This window comes from Tachyglossus aculeatus, chromosome X4 (genome assembly GCF_015852505.1).
Source record: "Tachyglossus aculeatus isolate mTacAcu1 chromosome X4, mTacAcu1.pri, whole genome shotgun sequence".
In the NCBI taxonomy this organism is placed as follows: Eukaryota; Metazoa; Chordata; class Mammalia; order Monotremata; family Tachyglossidae; genus Tachyglossus; species Tachyglossus aculeatus.
In genome coordinates, this window is record NC_052098.1 from 58,944,603 (window position 1) to 58,969,208 (window position 24,606).

Below are 24,606 nucleotides of genomic sequence, written 5' to 3' on the forward strand. Positions count from 1 at the left end.
TTTTGGAAAACCAGAAATTCCCTCAGTAGCTCAGGAGACTGTAAGCTCATTGTGGACAGGGAATATGTCTGTTTATTGTTATATTGTACTCTCCCAAGTGCTTAGTATAATATACAGTAAGCGCTCAAATATGATTGAATGAATAAATGAATGAATGAATGAAGTCGGCTCTCCAAATTATTGGTTCTACATTCCCTGTGTAATCCCCATGCACCGGGCTGCTAGGTAGGTTATATCAATTCCCAGGCCGTAAGATGAAACCAATGAAACCTCACTGCAGGAATCTGTTAGTAAAATTCATGATTTTGGTAGCCCTCTTCGGGAAATTTCTCTCAAGACACATCCAATTGTCATGCAGTACACCAGGCTGCATCAATCACACTGTGTAACATTGTGTCACATAACACACTGTGACTGACACTACCCAACATGACATGTCACAACAAGGTACAACCCCCTGGAAATTCAAGAGATAATTCTTCTGTAAACTAAATTCACTTTGTCAGGACAAGGGAGGGGGAAAGGAGGTGGACAAATTCACTCACAAAAAAGACGGGGTCCCACGTTTGCCTTCTGTATTGTGAAAACAGGCATTTTTCTGCTATTTGATTCAAGAGAAAGGTTACAGTACCAGATATCTTGTATCCTGTGAAAAGAAATCACCTAGTGCACAATAGAAAACACAACTGAAAAATGGGGATTAAACATCAGAATGCCCTGTTACAATAGATACTGTATAAATAATGTTCATTGTACTCTGATACCATAATGACCCCAAGTTATTTTTGCGACCGGCTAGTATCGACCAAAAGTCATTTTGTTCATTTGAAACAATGACGGCTGGAATTATTGACTCATGCTGAGCCATGATAACATTACTATGTTATTTCAGATAGCTCTAAAAATAATTGGACCACACATTCTCTCTCAGGCAAGCAAAGCTCCCGAATGAAGTGGCATTCAAGCCGGGGAGTTTGGTTGGCAAATGATTAAACTGAATAAGCTAACTCCTAAGTGGGGAGGAGAAGACACATGGTAGAACTGCAGGAACCGTGGACAGCAGGCGCTGAAGATTACACCTATTGCCTAGAGCATGTCATTGTTCACAGATTTGTAAATAATGTGTAAGGATGGTCATCTTTTGTGCGGGCACAAAGTGGCCAAGGGGGCGGGTTCTGCATTGGACTTTTCAATCACACATGCACCCATGGGTGAATTTCACACTGTCAGTGGAATCCTTTTAGTACCAAGGATAACGAGAGAGAGAAAGAGAGAGAGAGAGAGAGAGAGTGTGTGTGTGTGTGTGTGTGTGTGTGTGTGTGTGCACGTTCAACAGGGGAGTGAAAAAGAGACTAACCAATACCCACCTTACATAAATTTTATTCCTTTTTGAGATTCAAAATATAATAATAAAAACAACAATAATATTGTTAAGGGCTCACTATGTGCAAAGCACTGTGCTAAGCACTGCAGTGGATACAATACAGTCAGGTCAGACAGAGCCTCTGTTCCACACAGGGCTCATGGTACAAGAGGGAGGAAGAACAGCATTTTAATCCCTCTTTTACTGATGAAGAAACTGAGGCACAGAGAAGTTAAGTGACTTGCCCAAAGTCACAGAGCAGGCAATTGGCAGAGCTGGGCTTAGAACCCAGGTCTTCTGACTCCCAATCCTGTGTTCTTTCTGCTAGGCCACCATGTTCCAACATTCCCAGCCCCCTGAGCTCATGCTCAAATGTAAAAAAGCTCATGTTCAAATCAGTTCTCACTTAACAACCACATTTATTGAGTGCCTTTTGTTTGTCGGGCATTGTAATAGGCATTTGGGAAAGATAATATATTGGAACCAGTGCAAAAGACCCAAAATAAGAAGGAGGAAAGGTATTTCAATCAATCAATCATATTTAATAAGGACTTACTCTATGCAGAGCACTGTACTAAATGCTTGGGAGAGTACAATATAACAGAGTTGGTAGACACATTCCCAGCCGATAAGAAGCTTACAGTCTAGAGGAGAGGCATTAAAATAGCAGATATGGGCATAAGTGCTGTGAAGCCGAGGGAGGGGTACAAGGTACAAAGGGTACAAATCCAAGTGCAAGGGCAACACAGAAGGCAGAGGGAGTAGGGGAAATGAGGGCTCAGTTGGGGAAGGTCTCTTGGAGGTGTGATTTTAATAAGGCTTTGAAGATGGGGAAAGTGATCATCTGTTAGACATGAAGGTGGAGGGAGTTTCAAGCCAAAGGCAGGACATGGACAAGGGGTCAGCGGCAACACAGAAGAGATAAAGGTACAGTGAGTTAGGTTGGTGTTAGTGGAGCAAAGTCAACATGCTTGATTGTAATAGGAAATCAACAAGATAAGGTGGAGCAAGGCGATTAAGTGCTTGAAAGCTAATGAGAAGGCTTTCCTTTTTGATGTGGAGGTGGATGGGCAACCACTTTAGGTTCTTGAGGAGTGGAAAAACCTGGACTGAACTTTTCTTTTAGAAAAATGATCTGGGCAGCAGAGTGAAGTCTGGACTGGAGTGGGGAGAGACAGGAGGCAGGGAGGTCTGCAAGGAGGCAGATGCAGATGTCAAGGTGGGGTAAGATAAATGCTTGGATTAGCATAGCAGTTTGGATGGAGAGGAATGGGTGGATTTTAGCTATGTTGTCAAGGATTTGGTGACAGATTGAACATGTAGGTTGAATGAGAGAGATGAGTCGAGGAGAATGCCAAGGTTGTACAACCTCAAACTCTGTCAGAACAGGAAGGGAGTTCCAGAGAAAAGAAACTCCTTGATTCGCCATGATGTAAATGGGGATCATTATCCATAGTACAGCTATAAGAAAACAAATAATAATAATAATAACAATGGCATTTGTTAAGTACTTACTATGTGCCAAGCACTGTACTAAGAGCCAACAAACTATAGGGTCACAAATAATGAGCATCTTGGGAAATTTACCAGAACCAGAGAACCAGGCCATGGATCCTCAACCCCATATTTCTATCTCCCTAGAGCCCATGCTTTCCTAGCTCTGTGTGAAAACTTCCCCTTTGACACTTTCTTCCCGGCTTTCAGATTGATCCAAGATGTGGCCGAGCGCTCGGAACTGGAAAGGGTGTGCATATACTGGCAAGTCAAAAATAAGCCACTTTGATGGACACAGTGGACCCCTGATGGTACATGGCGAGCTCCTGTCAGAAGTGGTTAAGTGACCCTGCTAATAGTAGGAGAATTTGGGCTTTTTAATACCTTTGCCACTGATCTTCAGCTGGCCTCACTGTCTCAGAGGTAGGTCCCTGACAGAGGAGCAAGATTACACTGCAATCTCCTCAAATAGTCACTGCACCCACTTTGGCTGGATCCAACAGCATGAGTTCTTGGTGCCAGTTGCATTTCACAGAGCATCCTGCTGTGTGCCAAGAAGGAAGAATTCCAAGCTCTGCTGCCCACAACCATCAAGCATCTCCCTGCCTCTACCCCCAAATTACTACTTGGCGACACCTCAGTGAAGGTCGGTCCCACCTTCACAGCATAGCTAAAATCCACCCTTTCCTCTTCATCCAAACTGCTACCACGTTAACACAATCACTCATCCTATCCTGCCTGGATTTCTGCATCAGCTTCCTTGCTGACCTCCCAGCCTCTTGTCTCTCCCCACTCTGGTCCATACTTCCCTCTGCACCCAGATCACTTTTCTTCAGAAACGTTCAGGACATGTCACCCCCCTCCTCAAAAAACTCCAAACAAAAACTCCTCACCATTGGCTTTAAATCACTCTTCCACCTTGCCCTCTCCCACCTCACCTCCTTTCTCTCCTTCTACAACCCAGCCCGCACACTTCATTCCTCTAGTGCTAATGTTCTCACTGTGCCTCAATCTCACCTGTCTCGCTGCCAACCCCTAGCCCACATTCTGCCTTTGGTCTAGAATGTCCTCCCTCCTCAAATCCAAAAGACAATTACTCTCCTACATTCAAAGCCTTATTGACGGCACATCTCCTCCAAGAAGCCTTCCCAGGCTAAACCCCACTTTTCCTCATCTCCTACTCCCTTCTGCGTCACCCTGACTTGCTCCCTTTGCCCTTCCCCCATCCCAGCCCCACAGCACTTATGTACATATCTGTAATTTTATTTATTTGTATTGATGTCTGTCTCTCCCACTCTAGACTGTAAGCTTGTTGTGGGCAGGGAATGGGACTGTTTATTGTTGCATTGTACTCTCCCAATCGCTTAGTATAGTGCTCCGCACACAGTGAGCAATCAATAAGTATGATTGAATGAACGAATACAGGGGTAAAAGGGTTTCTGCATGTCCCAACCCCTGAAGCAGGATTCCTGAGAGTCAGGGATGGTGGGGGAGGAAGAGAACCCCCAAACCCATCCCCAGTAGGAAATGCTAAGAGAGGAGTTTGGGTCTAGAACTCAGTTCCTGGATTTTTAATGCTACTTAACTCCTAAATCACCCTGGAGGTTTTAAGTGGTAGAAAGCGATATAGGTCCAGGACAAAGTAACCACTAGAAAATCCAGGAACTTTGAGTTCTAATCATAGCCTTGGTTCCTAAGGCAGCCCCCCAAGAACTGCTCCTGGGAAGGTCTCCAAACCCCAGTTATGGGCAGGGGAACAAAAATCCTTCCTCCACAACAGAGGCCTATAATGCCTGGCATCAGATTGAGCCACAGAAGGGTAGTGGCTAGGCATGGGCTAACCTAGATTCACCTATCTGTCCTGATTTGGGTGCTTCTCTAAACAGGGATGGGGAGGCAGTGACTTCTAACAACTATCTGAATCCAACTGTCCCCATGGACTGCAACTAGAAATGAGGCTAGGCTCTGCCAGAGCTTCAGGTTGGATCGGGGTCCACAGCCCTCGGATTTAGTTTGAGCTGGGCCCCAGGATTTTAGCTCATACAGTTGGTCAGAACCGACCTCCAGAATGGAACACTGAAATTCTAAACCCTCTCATGCCTCCAGATGGCACAATGTGATGTGTCAAGTGCCCGTTAGGTCACAGATTGTTCATGCAGCCAAATGAGATATCTCCATACTCTTCAAAGAGTCACTTTATAGGCTGCACATATTCTCTACTATTTGAATTTCTAGAAGAGTGGAAAAGATAACATCTCCTTCCACATACAAGCAGAGACAGGTTGAGGAATGGCAAGGAAGAGGGGAAGAGAAAATCTTCCGTAAAAAGACAGGTTCCCTAATTTTAAGTAATGCCACATAAATATTTTCCTCAGTGATACCCCCTACTGTCCAATTCAAACTTCTGTCCCCATTGTTTTTGCTCTGCCTTCATCCTGCCTTCCAAGCCACCATCCATCCAGTGAATAAGGAAAGGAAGGATTTTGCCTCTACCATTTAACGGAAGGAGCAAAGCCTTCTCCCTCCCCTCAGATGCTCAACCACTATTTCTGGCTTTCCTGAGCATCGAAAAACCAATGTATTATCTCTTTGTTACTATGCAGGACTGCTTCAGAGGGCTTCCTCGGACCATCCACTTCCTAGTATGGTGTCGATATCCACAAGGGCATAACTTATCCTCCCCCAAAGGAAACAGTCCTGAACCGAAGAGAATTATTTTTAAAGAAGGGGATATTTTGCCCACTGATAAACAGTATGACGGGGCACCAGAAATGATGGCTTCCCTATCTTTCACATTCTCGAAAAGCGAACTAAATTCCTCTGTAGGCAGAGACTGAGCAAGACCTGTTTCGATTCAAGAAGGGTGCTCAGAAACTCAGCTGGAGGCAGACAGCCCAGCGCAGCGAGGCTATTGTAACAAGGGATAAATCAAAGACCACAATGCTGGAATTTGGCAAGCTGCAAGACTAAAATTGCCTCAAGAACACCACAAACTTGGGAATAAATTAGCTTCCGAACTGTGGGAGGCATTGCTGTTAGAGAAAAAGAGAAGGAAGAAGGGAAGCCTTCTCGCAGTTTAACCTCCCCTGACCTTTGAACTTCAAGGGAGGTCACATGCATGTCACCATTCCCAGCTGTCTTCCTGTCTCCCTGCCCAATTGCAGGCCCTTAGCCCTTTCCATTTTGTGGTGGTATTGATCTGTTGGCAGCAATGGGCTGGATAATTAGCCAGGAATTAGGGTTTCTATTACAGCCAGGAGGCTGCCCCAGCTGATTTATCACCTGAATAATTTACTGTGATTGAAAGGAAATTAAAATGAACTCCATTTGACAACTGTGCGCTTTTATGGGCTTTAGTGAAGACTCAAAAGCCAAATTAATAGCCTGGTGTTGTTTAATAGTCTACTGAGAGTAAATATGGGAAGGTTTTTCCTGTGATGTGCTTTCTTGTACTGGATTTAGGAGGCTTTTTTGCTCCCACCAATAAAGGTACAGACAGAATCAAATGTAGTTTTACTGAAATAGATAGAGCTGTTTAAATAAAAAAAAATTTATTAACACCTCTAGGGTTCTTTCCTGCTCTCCCTCCCCTTTTTATGCATGGGAAAATGGAATTACTTTCCTTCATAATTTTTCTAGGGAAGTGTTTAATTTTCCTGAGAATATATACACTAATTCCTCCTGTCTGTAAAATGCTAAACTGTAGCCTATTACATTATTTAACTTTTCTCACAAGAATATAATGATACACATCTCAATAAAGCATTTCTTAGGAGCAAAACCAATGAGGTGTAATAATGACATTTTAAAGACAATGAAGGTGTACCGGCAAATATTAACCCTAATTTTTGTGAGTACTTGTTTCAGATAAGGCTGTGTATATGTTCTTTAGATAGAACTGTTGGGGGGGCTAAAGACTGGAGCTACATTAAGTTGTTTCCCTCAGAGCTGTGAATTCCGTATATCTCCTAAAAACTATAGGGCAGCTTAGTAGCTTGCAAATAAATTCCACCACTGAACATTTATCTTTCATGATTCAGTGGAATTAACTGATAGTCAAACTTAGAGGCCTCAAGGAATTTGTACCCTTGAATAATTTTTCCCCTTCAAATAATACAGCAGCATCACAAAGGCCATCATTTGTCAAAAGTTATTGCCTAGCAGGAAACAAGGGTATGTTGTTCATAGTCCAGTGACCATGTGCACACAGTGATCGGCTCCTCCTCACCTTTCATCTCTCCTAATTATCGCACTTTACAAGAAGGTGAATCCGATTAGCTGAAAAACCCTGAGTCAGTCATTATCCTTTTTGGAGTGCTCCCTCTCCAACCCACATCAGAGACTAGAAGGCAGATTGGACCATTCTATGAGGCCATTTTCATCCAAGTTATCCTGAAGGACAACTGCAGTGGTCTTTAGTAAATGTTGCTTCTACAAAAAGCAACTCATGGTGTATGCATTTATATATGTGCTGTATGAAATTTATCCACTTGTAGGGTCATCTTCAAAAAAGACAGACAGCTACAATATATACACATAGATATGCATATATAATATCTTGAGTTCATGTATGCTGTATGAATTTTATCCATTTATAGGCTCACCTTCAAAAATGAAACATATGTATATATAGTCTGTATGAATTTATGTGTATACTGTAAAAATGTTATCCACTTTGAAGATGACCCGACAAGTGGATAAAATTCATTTCCAATATGTCTACTGATTCAGTTTTGATTACCTCTTGTCAGACACAAACCAAGCCTCTAAACCCCTTTCCAGTAAGGAATCATCCTCCTTAGTATTGATTTTTATGAAAGTCTGATGATAACAGTGAAGAGCTCCTCAATCAGGTGCAGCACACCCAGTTACTTCCTACTTAAATCAAAGTCTCTAATACAAGATTACCTCTCCTCAATGAAAACTCTTAACACATAACAAAAACCGATACATGGGCTCCTCACTGTCCTGTCCCTATTACTCTCACTTATCCTATTAGATTCCTTTTTCCTTGATATCACAAATTCAGATAGTTGCAACCCCCCAACACACACCCCCACCCCCCAACACACTCTTCTTCTCAAGCTTTGGTTAGAGACCTTGAGTCCCCTATTTCTCCCAGATTTATGGCCTACTCCTTAACCTGGGCAACCAATCTTCTTTTCTTTGAATGTCTCATCTACATCCCCCAGATTCTCTCTCAAAACCCCTCTAAGAGGAGTGGTCCCATTAAAACCTTCCAGGTTAATGTGTGCATTTCTTGGCCTATCCACTATGAAACTAAACATCTTTACCTCCCCAGCATTGTCTTTTTCCTGCCTTCACTGGTGATTCAAGTTTGTGGTTCTGAGGTCTGGCTGTGTGTGAAGAACCCCAAATTTCCACACACCTCTACTGACAGCTGGAAGCTTATTTTGCTTGTAAAGTGCAAGAAAAAAAACTAGACACTATAAAAGGTTTTCTAAAAGGTCTTCTAAAAGGTTTTCTTCTTTCTTCCTCTCTCCCTTTTGTTTTTCCACCTTCTCTCATTGACATAATATGCATGTATAAAAATGTGTCTATGCATCTATATACATACACGTACACACACATACATTTTCCTGCTTACAGCTGGTTATTTCCTGCTGCTTATCACAAGTGGTTTTCTTTATAGGCTGTGACCTACACTGCATTATATTTGCTCACATCAAGCTATGCCTCATTGGCCATGTCTGTACAAGCCAGGTATAGTTTTTGAAAGGAAGTTTTGGGTAGAAAAATTCCCCTTTTTGCCCTCATCAGCACCAAACGTAATTAAGTACCAAACAATCATTAGTGGGAGCTGCTTCGATAAGATTGCTATTTTTAGAGCCACACAGTAATAGTCTCACCTCAGCCTATCCCAGGAATGCTCATATCAGAACCCATGTCCATTGGAACATTTCCAGGTTCCAGTTTGACCCCTCACAGGAAGTTTCAGGGCACACCCCAAAGTTTTGGCGGGATGGGAAAATGAAGAGAAGGTAGTGGAGATATATCGGTACCACCTACCTGCAGCTGACAATCAAGAGGACTCCTGGGTCAATCAGGAAGCACCAACAAAGACTCACAGTCACGGAAACAACACTGCACCAGTTCACACTAACATTTTGGAGTGCTGCTATGCTGAACTGTGATAAAAAGGTTTCAAACTCTTCAACTAAAATATAAAATATCATTGAAATCTGTGTAGATGCTGTGAAATTGTTTCAACTTGCTATTGGGTTAACCCTATTTGCATCCAGCCATTATGTGACATCTTTGAGGGATACACAAAATCAAGTAGGCACTAAAACCTACTTTCGTACTTTTGGCTCTTCTCTCCTTTATCCAAGGAGGATCCCTTATATGCTACACCACTGTGCGGGAACTCCTTTATGAATTACATGTAACTGCAATTTGGCTTTCAAGTGTTTAACACTTGGCCTTCTAGAAATGGCCTTGTAGTGCTGTAAAATTCAACTTGAGCCAAATGGGTTTATTTACAGGGTAACAGGATAGGAGTCAGTGTTAGTCTTAAGGTACAGGGCCATTCTAGGGTGGGACAAGTTGGGGAAAAATCCCTGGACTCCACCGTTTGCAGGGATGCATTAAGCTACCTCCCAACTCACTTCTTCCATTCTCCCCACTGTGGAGAAAAAAAGGCTCTTCCTACCACCTTCCATGTCAGTGTCCCCCCTCCCCAGTTTGCCCTGCAGCAGTTTTTCCACTCTCCCATGGAGGCTCTCCCTCTCTCATTCCCTCAACAGGCATGTTTCTCTTCCCTCCTAGTCTTCTGTACTAAATTTGCTGCATGGGGGAAGATTCCTTTGTCCCCGCTCTGCACCACAAAGTTTCTTCATTTCCATTTCCCAACCCCCTAAGCTGTATAAATCTATCAACCAACTCTAGCACTCATGAACATATTTATACCCATCCTCAGCACACACACACACACACACACACACACACACACACATATATACATATATATTTTGTTTTGACTAGTCTACTGTAAATATTATCTCTCTCTCCCCCAGAGTATAATCCCTGTCAGCAGGGAATGTGTTGCTTCTTTATTCTGTACTTCCCAAGCTCCTAGTACAGTGCATCACATCAACTGGACGCTCAAATACTCATCTACTAAATAGCTCACTATGTCTTCATGGGCAGACAGGTGGTGGGCAGGGAGAAAGGGCTTTGATTTATCCTGCAAAGACACAGTAAGTGCTCAACAAATACCATAAATGTATGGCTACAACTTTGGCCATATATCAGTGTAGTGATAAAACCATACATACAGAAGACCAAGAGGCAGGTATTGCAAGTACCAAATGCCTCAACATGGCAAAGGATAATGTTTATTAGCTCACAGAGTGGAAAGGAGTGTATCATTCATTCAATCGTATCAATATCATCAATATCATTTTCACTCTCTCCTTACGTATATACCTACTCTGCCACTTGTCTGCTGTGTGACCTTGGGCAAGTCGCTTCCCTTCTCTGTGCCTCAGTAACGTCATCTGTAAAATGGGGATTGAAACTGTAAACCCCTCATACGACAGGGGCTGTGTCCAACTCGATTTGCTTTTATCCACCCCAGCACTTAGTACGGTGTCTGGCACATAGTAAGCGTTTAACAAATACCATCGTCATTATTATTATTATTACCTACATACCTATATTTAAACATACATAAATATATATACCTACTGTCAATAATTTTTAAATGATATTAACGGAGACAGGAGGTATCACCACTACATTCCCTCTTGTCTTCCGCTCTGATTTCTACCACCACCATAAACTTTTGTGTGGTATACACATACACACACACAAACAGAAAAACCTACATACATCATGTCAGTCTACCTGGATGGCTACTTCCATTCAAACACCTGCAGCTGCACTGAGGCTTTTGGCTTTTAGGATGTCCATCTTGAATCCCTGATGACCTCTTTAATGCTTAAAATACCCAGACAGAATTTTGTCTATTTTTTTCTGGACAGAATTTGAAAATGGCTGGGCTTCCGTCTTGAGGCCCGGAGCTGCAAATTAGTTCATTCATTCATTCACTCGTATTTATTGAGTGCTTACTGTGTGCAGAGCACTGTACTAAGCGCTTGGGAAGTACAAGTCAGCAACATATAGAGATGGTCCCTACCCCAACATTCAGTAGAAACTGTTTATTCCTGGACTACACATTTCACTTGATGGATTCAAATTTCCACCCCTGCTTTCATTTGCCAAGATGCAGGGCATGGAGGTCAAAGCAAGTTATTCAAAGCTTCTGGAATATAACTTCCAATCCATGTCCAGACCTTAAACATTAGGAAAACTCTGTGGTAAATAACTCAAATCCAAGATGGAATCCTTAGTAACAAACTGTGACCATCCATTGACAAATTACATTTCTTTCCATTATGTTTGCACTAAGCATACACTTATAAACATAATTATACTATAGTGAATACTTTTAAATGTCTATCACCCCATATACTTCTATGAATCACTAACCTTGTAGGAGAAATTCAAAATAACTTCAAGCACCTAGCACAGTGCACTGCACCATGTGGGCGCTCAATAAATGCTACTACCAGTACTACTAAAATCTCTGCCAAACATTTCAAACCAGCATAGTCTTCCCCAATTCATTATTTATTATTTATTTATTATTATTTATTATTTCCCCAACTAAGTCCTCTTTTCCCCAACTCCCTCCTGTATCACCTATGCATTTGGACCTGTACCCTTTAAACAACTGATATTCACCCTGCCTTCAGGCCACAGCACTTATGTAATAGCGAGAATTTTATAGTAATGCCTGTCTCCGCCTCTAGACTGTAAGCTCCTTGTGGGCAGGGAACACATCTACCAACTCCACTGGATTGTACTCTCCCAAGCTCTTAGTACAGCGCTCTGCACACAGCAAGCACTCAATAAATCCCAATGACTGATAACATTTTGGGAGAGGCACTGAGAAAAAAGAACACATGCAACTATCTCTGTAGGGAGAGTTTAAGCAGACAGGACAAAGTAAAAAATGCCAATTTGTCCAGCATGCTAGGACTAAAACCTCTGCTGTCAGTATATTATTATTATTATTATTATTATTTTTATCATCAAATGCCAACGAGTCATTTCCGATTCACAGCAACTCTATGGATCTATTTTCTCCAGAACTTCCTATCTTCTGCCATAATCCGTAACCTTGCTAATGTTTCTTCTGTTATCATTGTTATGATTTCTATCTATCTGCTGGTCTGCCTCTTCCACTATTTCCCAGGACTTTTCCTAGCATTAGTGTCTTCTCCAGGGAATTAGTCCTCCTGATGATGTATCCAAAATACTCTAATCTAAGTTGAGTCATTTGGTCTTCCAAAGACCACATTGGCTTAATTTGCTCCAAAACACATTTGTTCGTTTTTCAAGCTGTATTTTAATGACTTCAAGTTGTGTTCACTCCTGGGGCTGACTTTCCTATTGATCATGACAGCAAAGCAGCCTCTGCTCAGAGTACCCTTCTTGCCCCATGTCTTTAATACTTTCTGTCCTTCTTCCTTAGATTTCTCTACCTAGCTGGCTTATGGGGCTGAAAATATAATTTTTCCCCTTTGTTGATAATATGCATCCTTGCCCTCTTACCTTCTAGGTCTGCACGCTATCTCCCCTCTTCAATATTAATTTTAGAATCCAGGCACCCTGATCGACAGCTTTTGGTTCTAAGTAGTCACTAGCATTCCAAAATTAGCCCTGGAGAGGAAGGCCTGTGCAGGCCATAAGGTCAGCATGCAAGAGGGAGGGGATACAAGATGCCACCACAGGGACAAAATGACATGCTCTCTCCATATCCAGAGGGCTGTGGGGGGTAAAGACTCCTCACTTCACTAGCTTGATTTGGGCTGGATTTAAGTCCCAGACAGCCCAACTCTGGCTCTCAGAAACTCTGGAATTTCAAACCAGGCAAAACCATACCATAAGGATTAATCTATCATCTGACCGCCAATCACTCCTGCTCATTCTTAAAGTGCCACAGTGTAGACTGCAACAATTCCAGCTGTCATTTCACTAACTGTTGTGGACCCATTGTTTCCTATTTCTTACATGGCATTATGATGTGAATTTAAATAAAGAAATTCCATTTCAAATTTGGTTACTGCCTTCTCGTTTCTACTAAAGGAGAAAGGCTGACAACCTGAGCGTCAACAGGAGGTCATTTTCTGTCTGATTTCAGCTTCACTACAGAGATGGGTGTTATACAAGACTCCCTAAATTGCCACCAAAGATAATGAGGGAATAATGTCCACCTAGTGGTGCAGAAATGCATTCTACTCCCTGCCTTCTACAAGGGCATGCTTCCTTTTCACCTACAAGACAATAATCCTGAATCCTCATGTTAGCAGCAAGACAAGGCTGTTATCTGTGCATTTGCCACATTTGACTTCCCCTGTTGTTGCTCTCGGCAAACAGCTTTTCTAGACTATGGTCTGGAAATACAAACTGTGACAACTGCTACCCAACCGCCGAACTTGAATCGATGTACTGGCTTTGAACGGGAAAACACAAAAAGAAAAAAGAGGCATTGTCAAAGTCCTACGAACCTTCTAATAGTTTGTGTAGCCACTGCAGTGACATTTAATGCAAAGACTCTTGAATTGTGAACCCAGAAGAACTGGGTTCTGTTACTACCTCAATCTTAGGCAAGTCATTCAAACTCTTAGGGTCTCAATATTCACATCAGAAAAATGGGTCGGGCTATCCTTGCTAACGTCGTCCTAGACATCTCACAAAAATACAGAGCCTCATCCTTTGGCTTTTACTGCCTGCAGTAAACCTTAGCATGGAATGGGGTGAAAGGGGATTATACCCTATTAACTTGACTCCTTACTACAAAAATATGGCAAAAGGGTACAATACTAAAGCTGTCATGGACAGATTGATTCCTTCATCATTCAGAGGACAGCAAAGGCTCCTCACCAAGCAAAAACCCAAGAAATACAAGAATCGTCCAATCAGAGACACTAAGAGAGCATGTGGAGAAAGACAAAGCCCTGAGTCACGAGACCTTCCCTCTGAACATGTGGATTGAGAGAGCACATCCCAACCACTCACCCTTACTGCTTTTGGTAGCATGGTTTCCTTCAGGAATTAAACACCTTCAATAGACCTTTTCCCCATGGTCTGCTGATTAGGATTTGTGAAATAAGAACTTGACAAACCCCAGCCAAAGTGTTTATGTGGGGAAATGAAATAAAATAAAACTATTTTGATAAGTTTAAAATGGTGCAAGAGTTTAGAATAGTACCTGTTCTGGTTTGATTGGCTCAGCGGTTGTGAAAATATCAGAATAATGTTGTCTCTCAAAGACTCGATCCAATACTTCTAGTTGCTGCTGAGTGAAAAGGTCCCCCCGCATCTGTTTCCGAAGGAAATCTCTTCCTGGCAGTGAATGGCCATTTGGTACTGGAGATTCCTGAATACCTAAGAAGGGAAATAAAAACAAAAACACTATTAAATAGATGATATGACTGCCAAGCAGACATTTCTTAAAGTACCAAGGGAAAGAAATCCTTATTCAAGAAAATGTTGAACATGAGAAAGTTCATTTGGGGGGACCTCCAAAATTTGAATTTTGCAATTTTGAAGGCTAAGGCATGAAAGGAAAAAGTCCATCAATGACATTGAGAGCTTTCTGCGGGCAGGGCACTTACAACAGCTTGGAAGAGAACAATACAATAGAGTTGGTAACGTCCTGCCTCCGGCCTGGAACACCCTCCCTCCTCAAATCTGACAGAAAATCACCCTCCCCTTCAAAGACTTTTTGAAGTCACTCATCTCCAAGAGGCCTTCCCAGTCCAAGCCCTCCTTTCCTTTTCTCCCATTCCCTTCTGCATAGCCCTGACTTGCTCCCTTTATTCATCCCCACCTCCAGCCCCACTACACTTATGTACATATTTGTACTTTATTCATTTATCTTAATGTCTGTCTCCCCCTCTAGACTGTAAGCTCTTTGTGGGCAGGGAATGTGTCTGCTTATTGTTGTATTGTACTCTCCCAAGTACGTAGTACAGTTCTCTGTACACAGTAAGCACTCAGTAAATACGATTGAATGAATGAACGAAGTTGGTAGACATGATCCCTGTCCTCAGGAACTTACAATTTATGTCTTATTTCTCTGTAATTTCTCATCTAGTGAACTGGAATAAGAACATGGTAATATCATCAGAGGACAGACGGCTGGTAATATGACAAACCCACTGTTTTATATGTACAATTGATTGCCTGGGCCACATTTGGGCTTGCACATAAATTGGATATCAATCAATTCAATCTGCATGCACAGATGAGGATTACTGCATGTGCAACTTTGGAGGACAGGCTTAACCAATGGTCATTTAGCCCCTTGCGTGAATTTCATCATTGTGAATTCACCCAGGCAAATATTCAATTCAAATAGTCCTTTGCCAGATTCCTACTGGCAGGTCCTACTTGTAAGTGCTTTCTGACTTCCTGAACCCTGAGGATTTAAGTGCAGGCTCTGTAGTTTGGCTGGTGCTAAACAAAATTGAAAATACCCAATTGTTCCCATCCTAGCAGTCGTTCATATCATTAAAAAATTCACTGCCAATATTTATCTGTATACAGCAATCGCCCCAATGTTAAGGTGCCTCTCAATGCTTTCCTGAATTTAGGGATCTATTTGTGCATTTTATGTCAAAGTTATCTTGCTACATTATTGATATTTACATTTATATCTATTTATTGTGCTTGTTATTAAGAGTGATCGAATGCTTATGGCCCGAAGATCGGGACAGGTTTTCTAGACCATTTCACGATGCCCTTCATTTGACGGTTGCTACGGACATCCACGTGGCTGCTAAGAGTGAGTTGAAAATTCAGGGCTGGCTTAAAGATGATAAACTAGAGATGGAAAATAAGCCACAAATCAAAAAATTTCCTGTTCCTGGATCATCACCCTTCTGTACTTTAGTTGTGGATCTTTAGGAAAGCTTACGGATGTGCAGAGCATTTGCAAACTCATTTTCACTCTTTGGTAATGAAATATATCCCAATAGTCTGCAGCAATTACTGTACTACATCGTTTACATAAGCAGGTGCCAGAGAATATTTGGCTGAGTTTTAGAAACAAGAACTAGGAAATTCTCCCTCTATTAACAACTAGTTTGGGCCTTCAGAACTTTTTTTAAGAATATCTGATTTTTATTTTAATAAAATAAAATCAAATTATCCTCATTGTGTATTTGCTAGCTTCATACAGAGCACTTTCAACAAAGCAAGATCATTGGTTCAGCCAAACAGGCCACATGCTTAAAAGTTGATCAATAAAATATATTTTTCAGGCTTTGAAGTATTTTTAAGAGCTAATGCCAATAATGTGAAAAATACCAAACTAACATTCTTTTCCTAGCTATGTAAAGAATCAATCAATATCACAAAAGATTACTTTGTATCTTTCTTGTGAGGGGCTCCTGCAGAAGCCAGTGAAAACATTACACTGGACCGTCTTTTATACAGACTCTTTTCTTTAAAGAGCACATATTACTATCTGAAATACAAGGGGAAATTTTCTTCTAGAAAAGGAATTCAGAATTTATAATTTGAATGATATGCTTAAATAGATGTAAAGACATGTGTAAGCATACAAAGGTATAGAAAGGGGCCATGTGTCTTTAAATCTTTTTTCTACTCCAAATCAAATGATATGTAATAGACCTAGTGCTGGGACTAGTCAACCATGGCTTATAAAATTAAAATTCTGGTAGCTAGCTGTACGGTAGCAAAAGGCCAGGGAGCCCCTGTCTACAGAGCAGAGAAATGCTGGCCTTAAATTTCAGGTTAAACCAATGTTAGTCACAATCTGGCTTTGAAGCTAAAGCTTTACATGATTTTGTCTAAAGTCAGGGGAGAAGACAGTAAAGAGGATTGATTCAATTTTTTGTCAAAAGAAATCATTATCTTGCATGTCTTAAAAGACCATAAGCCCATTCAGTTTTATTTAAATACTCTACAGCAGATTGAGTTTTTGCCATTTTCTCGTTTGGGTTTTAGACAAATGCTTTTCAGGCACAGTAGAATATCATTCATTTTTTACTTCTACAAAGGTTAACCCAAAGAATCTTCACTAGAATCTGGGAATAGCATCTGACATCCAAGTCTGCACAAGGCAAGTGCATTTCTTAAAAAGATACATCCATCTTCAACCTAAATCTGCATGGGGCAAAACAAACTTCCTATGCAAAACCAACATCTGTTAAGCATAACAATGGAGAGAGGGGAAGGGTTTAGAGGTGAGATTGCTTTATCCACACACCAACCTTCAAGTCCCAATCCAAATATCTTGCTAATAGATAGCAACTGAGGCTCCCTGTCCCCCAATCTTGCATCTCCAATGTGCTACCACCCTGGGCATCCCCCGGAGTTTAGGGGGACTAATGGTTTGGTGAGAAGATCAGCACATAGCTGCCGGCATTTCCAGGTGTATTTGTGAGCCAGTTGGGAGGCCCAGAGGAGGTGCTCCCAGCCAAAATAACTCTCAGCACAGCTTCAAGATGGATTTCAGCTCCTCCCAGTTGTTGAATTTAAAACGCAGCTGAAAATATTCCCAACATAATACATAGCTTCTCATCATCTCTCGTCCTACCCTCAACTCTGAAATCCCTCTATCCGACCACAATCTCTTACCTGCCTTCAGTCCTCCACACCTCCTCCACACAAATATGTCCTGTTCCCCCACAAAGACCTCCAATCTTTTGACCCCATCTAATTTTCTCAAGTCAACATGTGCTTAGTACAGTGCTCTGCACACAGTAGCACTCAGTAAATGATTGAAAGAATGAATCATACCCCATTTAGCCTCCATACCCAAACTACCTTTCCTTGATGACCAAATTGTCACCCTTAACACCACTCTCTCTCCTGAATTCAACTCTCATTCCCTTAGTCGATATCGTAACACTAACCCACAGCCACGGATCACCTCCACAGCCTGCTTCCTTCGCTCCTGTGCATGAGCCACAGAGAGCCTCTGGCAGAAATCACAAAGTAAGTGCTCAGTAAAAACGATTAAGTAAATAAATGAATGAATATCAGGCCGACTTTATCCACCTCAAGTTCATCCTTACGTGGTGTTATTTTTTTTTTTTTACTTTGTCCTCTCCTCTGCCTGGCAAAACTATTTCTCCATCCTTATTGACACCCACGCCCGTTGCCCTCGCCATTTGTTCCAGATGTTTAAATCCCTCCTCAAACCCCTGTCCCCCCCATATCCCCCATCTCTTGCCCCTAATGACCTGGTTACCTACTTGATTGAGAAAATTGAAACTATCAGGTGTGATTTCCCTAAAATCTCCCCTGCTATTCCCCAGTCCCTCCCTCCTCCTGCCCCTTCTTCAATGGGAGAGTTTCCCAGCAGCATCTCAAGACTAGGTCACCTGCCTTCTCTCAAAATCCACCCCCTCCACCTGTGCATCTGACCCCATCCCTTCACACTTTCTCAAAGCACTGGTCCCCCTCCCATTTTCCATCCCTAACTTCCATTTTCAACTGTTTGCTCTCCAATGGCTTCGTTCCCACTGCTTTCAAACATGCTCATGTCTCCCCAGTCCTAAAAAAAAAAACCCTCTCTTGACCCCACGGCTCCCTCCAATTATGTCCCCATCTCCCTCCTACCATTCCTCTCCAAACTCTTTTAGCGTGTTGTCTACACCTGCTCTCTCAAGTTCCTCTCCTCGACCCCCCTCCAATCTGGCTTCCATACCCTTCACTCCACCAAAACTGCACTCTCAAAGGTCACAAATGATCCCCTTCTTGCCAAATCCAACAGGCTCTACTCCATCCTAATCCTCCTCATCCTCTCAGCTGCCTTTGACACTGTCCTCTAAACATTACCCAACCTCGGCTTCACTGACACTGTCCTCTCCTGGTTCTCCTCCTATTTCTCTGGACATTCATTCATTCAGTTGCATTTATTGAGCACTTACTGTGTGCAGAGCACTGTAACAAGCGCTTGGAAAGTACAACTCAGCAACATACAGAGACAGTCCCTACCCAACAACGGGCTCACAGTCTAGAAGCAGCATGGCTTAATGGCAAGAGCCCAGGCTTGGGAGTCGGAGGTTGTGGGTTCTAATCCTGACTCCGCCAATTATCAGCTATGGGACTTTGGGTGAGTCACTTCACTTCTCTATGCCTCAGTTCCCTCATCTGTAAAATGGGGATTAAGACTGTGAGCCCCATGTGGAACAACCTGATTACCTTGTATCCTCCCCAGCACTTAGAACAGTGCTTGGCACATAGTAAGTGCTTAACAAATACCATCATTATTATTATTATTAGAAGAGGGAGACAGGCAGCAAAACAGAACTAGTGGACTTAGTCTCTTTCGTGGGCTCCTCCTCTGCCTCCCACCCCCTAACTGTGGGGGTCCCTCAAGGTTCAGTTCTGGGTCTCCTAGTCTCCATCTACACCCACTACCTTGGAGAACTCATTTGCTCCCCTATCTTCAACTATCACCTTTATGCGAATGATTCCCAAATCTACATCTCCAGCCCTGATCTCTCTCCCTCTCTGCTCTTTCCCATTTCCTCGTGCCTTTAAGACATCTCTTCTTGGATGTCCTGCCAACACCTCAACATGTTCAAAACAGAACTCCTTTTCTTCCCACCCAAATCCTGTCCTCCCCCTGACTTTCCCATCACTGTAGACAGCACCACCATCTTGATTTGCTTGTATCCACCCCAGTGCTTAGTACAGTGCCTGGCACACAGTAAGTGCTTAACAAATGCCACAATTATTATTATCCTAGCTGTCTCACAACCCCATATCCTTGACATTATCCTTGATTCCTCACTCATTCAACCCACATATTCAATCTATCACTAAATCCTAACAGTTCAACCTTGACGACATTGCTAAAATCCACCCTTTCCTTTCCATTCAAACTGCCTCTGTGTTAATCCAGGCACTTATCCTATCCCACCTTGAGTACTGCATCAGCCTCCTTGCTGACCTCCCTGCTTACTGTCTCTCCCCTCTCTTCACTCTGCTGCCCAGATCATTTTTCTACAAAAATGTTCAATCCATGTTTCCCCACTCCTCAAGAAGCTCCAGTGGTTGCCCATCCACCTCTGCATTGAGCAGAAATTCTTTACCATTGGCTTGAAAGCACTCAGTCACCTGGCCCCCTCCTACCTCACCTCGCTATTCTCCTTCTGCAACCCAGCCCTCACACATTGCTCCTCTAATGCCAACCTACTAGCTGTACCTCAATCATGTCTATCTTGCCACTGACCTCTCACCCTCATCCTGCCTCTGGCTTGAAATGCCCTCCCTCTTTATATCTGACAGACAATTACTCTCTGCACCTTCAAAGCCTTATTGAATGCACATCTCCTCTAAGAGGTCTTCCCTAAGCCCTCATTTCCTTTTCTCCCACTCCCTTCTGCATTGCCCTGATTTGCTCCCTTCATTCACCAGCCCCTCAGACCCACAGCACAAGCACCTATCCATAATGTATTTATTTATATTAATGTCTGTCTTCCCCTCTAGAGTGTAAGCTCACTGTGGGCAGGGAATGCATTGGTTATATTGTTATATTGTACTCTAAGTGCTTCGTACAGTGCTCTGCACACAACAGGTGCTCAATAAATATGATTGATTGAACGACTTCTGGATTTTGAGGGCCCAGGAAGATTTGGCCATTGTTCCCCTGTGTGAACACAGAACTCTACAAATGTCAAATGAACCACAATTTAAGAACAAGAACAGGAACAACCAGATGACATTCTATTACCCCTTAGAGTTCATTTGTCTCCTGCAAAATCATTCATTTCTTTCTACCACTTAGTTGTTACACTTGCTATTCCATTAAGGTGATCACTTTAATTAGAAGGAACATGTTCTATCCTAGAGGTCAAATTCACTTGGCTCCTCCACAGAACAGCTTCCTCTCCCAAAGCTCCCCCTTCCATTTTGAAGAACAAAGAGATGAAGTGTGGATTGGGATAGACCTGTTACAGCGAACAGCCCAACTTAGGGTTGATTGGACAGTTTTATTACGAATGGGATTGGCTCAGTGGGAAAGAGCACGGCCTTGGGAGTCAGGGGCTGTGGGTTCTAATCCCGGCTCCACCACTTGTCAGCTGTGTGACTTTGGGCCAAGTCACTTAACTTCTCTGTGCCTCAGGTCCCTCATCTGTAAAATGGGGATTAAGACTGTGAGCCCCACATGGGACAAAATGATTACCTTGTATCTCACCCAGCGCTTAGAACAGTGTTTGGCACATAGTAAGTGCTTAATAAATACCATCACTTTTATTATTATTATTAAGCCCCAGGTGCTTTCCAGCTGGTCTCTCAAATCATTTCATTATGATATGATGGTATCTCCCTCCAGAAGTGGCAGACAAGCCTTAACCCAGTCACAGAGACTTTGGACCCAAAAACCTGTGCAAAGGAATAGATTGTAGTTCTAGGGGTTTGTGCTGCTCCAGGATCACTATCTCATCTGTTCCAATCATGTTCCCAATGGAGCAATAGACCATTAGACACGTAGGGGTGTAACACATTGCAAAGTGCACTTAATAATGCATTTATAGGTCCTAGGCAAACTTTAGTCGACCAACAACCAACCAAATTTTCACCTAGTTCTCAACCAACTAGTGAAACTGACACTGCCAAAATGAATGAACTCTTTCCAATATCTAATCCCTGTCCTGCAGCCTCCAGGAAGACGGCAAGGGCCCCCAACTGCTTCTCTGCATTCTGAGGCTTAAACAGAAGCTTTTGACTAAGTGAAGTACTCTATCTGGTCCAGCCTAACTCCCAAGCCCCTTGGGCTGAAAAATAGCCTGGCCACCTGATGAGATGAGAGTTCCACTAATTTCACCCAAGGGAGCCTGGAAATGGAACCAAGTGAGATTGGAAACAGTGACAGAAAGTCCAACTGGCTGAGTCCTCTGGGGCTTATAACCAAGGACAGTCACTGCTTCAAACCACAGAGGTAGCCAGAGAAGGTGGGGGTTAGCCATGGGATCCAAAGAGCAGAAAAGAGGTGAAAACTGAAAAGGGATATGGGAAGAGAAGTAGGGCAGAGGTATCGCCCAAAAGGAGTGAAGGAGGGGAATAGGGCACGAGTATAGCATCAGGCTTCTAATTCTTCCAGTAGCACTCTCTTTTCCTGGTTGCCTCCATGCTCCCTAATGATTGTGGTTTTCTTCTTCGCTGTTGCCTAAGGTAAGGTTCACTGTAAACATCTTAACATAAATAACAACCAGCCTCTGTTCTTATCGGGAAACTTTTTCTGAGGAGAGCCTAAAAGCACTTGGTAAAATGTTAAGCCTCTATAAGCTATTACATATAAAAATAAACTTCACTACAATGCTAAATCCAGACCTCCAAATAATGATCCTAACCATTAGACAACCCTGTTTTCAAGAGATAGAAATAATCAAAATGTACATACATGCAATTTTATTAATTCAGCCCCCAGTAATCTAAAATTTGTGATAATTCAACACCCGCCCGGCTTCATCTTTCTCCAGTTGCCTCTCTACTGCTGCCAATGAAAGATAAGCTTTGTCCTAAAGAAGAAAGTGGTTAATCTATGTTGTATTTAACAAAACCTTAGATAAGCTTCAAGTGGTAGGCAATAAGCAAAGGTATTACAGGAGAGGGAACAGGAGAAACTACTGTACAGACCACTTCCTAGCTGTTCTAGGAAGATTTAAAGAGTTAGAGAAATTTAAGGAAAACAGTACTGACATCAAGGAGTTAAGCCTAAGCATGCGCGCGCACACACACACACACACACACACACACACACACACACACACACACACACACAACATGCAAATAATACAGTAGAAACTACGTTTAAAAAAAAAAAACTTTCTCCAGCTCAGTTTTTCACCAAATCAGCCTGGACTTTTCCCCTGAAGAGGGTGGGGGGTTGGGGTGGGGGTTGGGGTGGTGTGTGTGTGTGTGTGTACACACACACACACACACACACACACACACACACACCCAAATACAGGCCAACACCAGATACCTTAATTTGTGTTTTCACCACATTCACTCAATTCCTTCCTTGGACAGTTCACCTAGATTTCAATGGACATTTTCAGGATGGATCATAGACTGAAAAGATTCTGCCTCTTCAAAACAAAACTGAAAAACAATTTGTTTCCAGTCCAAAGGTATACCTTCCAGGTTTCTCTCTAAATCCCCCTCATTCCAAGCTCGAGGTTTCATTTTTACTGCTGGACAACGTTAAACACCCCCTGAAAACAGACCCAAGGTAGTGGGTATCCTGAGGGGTGCCACTGTCAATTTAGCAGTTGGTTACCATTCCTTCCCTTCACATGGACATTGGACATTCTCTGACAGGATGAATGCTAGTAATAGCTCTCCATGCTACACTTTTCAGATCAATAAGCAAAACAGTGAACTTGTCCTCAGCTGTATTTTTGCCCTGAAAAATAATCTTTGACGTAACAAGAAATATCAGACACCACTCTGAATAAATCTGAATGGTTTTCAGCAGTTATAAAGGCTAATATAAGCAACACACATTGTAGTACAGAAAAAATAAAGGGGTGTAAATAGCTAGGCATGGCCAGGGGTAACAAGTTTATCGTACAGAAAGTGTATCACAAAAAAAGATATTGCTGACAATATGATTCACGAGCTGACCAGGAAATTAGACCACCCTGTGAGAATGATACCCTTGCACATCATTTTTTTTTCCCAAATAAATTCCCAGGAGAGGAGACTCGGGAGAAGAGACAGGGGTTAGTCTAAAGAAGGTACGCCTTTACAGGCTTTGTTAAAGACTTCAAGGAAGGTGCTATGTGGCTCTGTGGTGCCAATGTGAATGGTCCAGATGGAGTTCATGAATAAATGCTAAATTGGGAATACAGATTGAGAAAAATGGAACTGGAATAAAGGAAAATTTGGTTGGGGCTGTTATTACTCAGCCATCAGTTTCACTCTGCCTTTCTTTCAGAGAAGGAGAATTGTGGTGGAAAAATTGCAAAATATGTTAAAATTCAACTAGAAACAATTTGATTGTGATATTACCCAAGGCAGTAACCATTACACAATGCACAATATGTATTTCAGTGTTTGAGCTGTGCGAGCTGGTTATTGAGGATATGATACTGTTAGTATAAATAAGACTGGATTTTTTAAATGAACCACTATGGCCTAAAAGGATTAATGTAAGCTAAAGAAGTATGGTAGCCTGTACATTCTTAAAGAACATTTTTTTTGCCTCTGATCCATACTGTCCAACTCCATTACCATGTACTGTGCCTAATTATTTCACCTTAAGAGAAGATGCCTGCTAATTAGGAAAGATATTAAACCACTACGCTTAAAATTTTTTGAAGCAAGTGAATTATTAAGAGCAAAAGTGTGATCTGTTTACCCATACTGCAGCTTTAAACTGACCGAAATGAAGCTAAAGACTTTGTTTTAATTACGGAAATATTTTCTATGCAATGTAAATTGCTTTCAAGTCAGCCCTTCTCAGCATCTGTGCACTCAGCTGCTTTCTATAAACTTCAAATAAGTCACTTAAAATTTATATTTACTCTAAGGGATCTTTGCATTATCCCATTTGAGCTTTCAAACCATGGTATTTATTTTTTCGAAGGACAATATAACTAAAAAGGAGATTCATATTGCACAAATGTTTTCAGGAGAAATCACTATATTTCTCCAAGATGGTT

At 42.2% G+C, this 24,606-nt stretch overlaps 1 protein-coding gene across 2 annotated transcripts in view; it reads right to left on the minus strand.

Annotated features, from left to right (window-relative positions):
* Window positions 1–24,606, minus strand: part of PAX5 (paired box 5) — a 262,740-nt gene that overhangs the window by 162,948 nt on the left and 75,186 nt on the right. For both annotated transcript variants that reach the window (XM_038769884.1, XM_038769883.1), the window contains one exon: window positions 14,160–14,335. In XM_038769884.1, coding sequence (XP_038625812.1) covers window positions 14,160–14,335 — 176 coding nt within the window. The remainder of the gene's footprint in view (window positions 1–14,159; window positions 14,336–24,606) is intronic.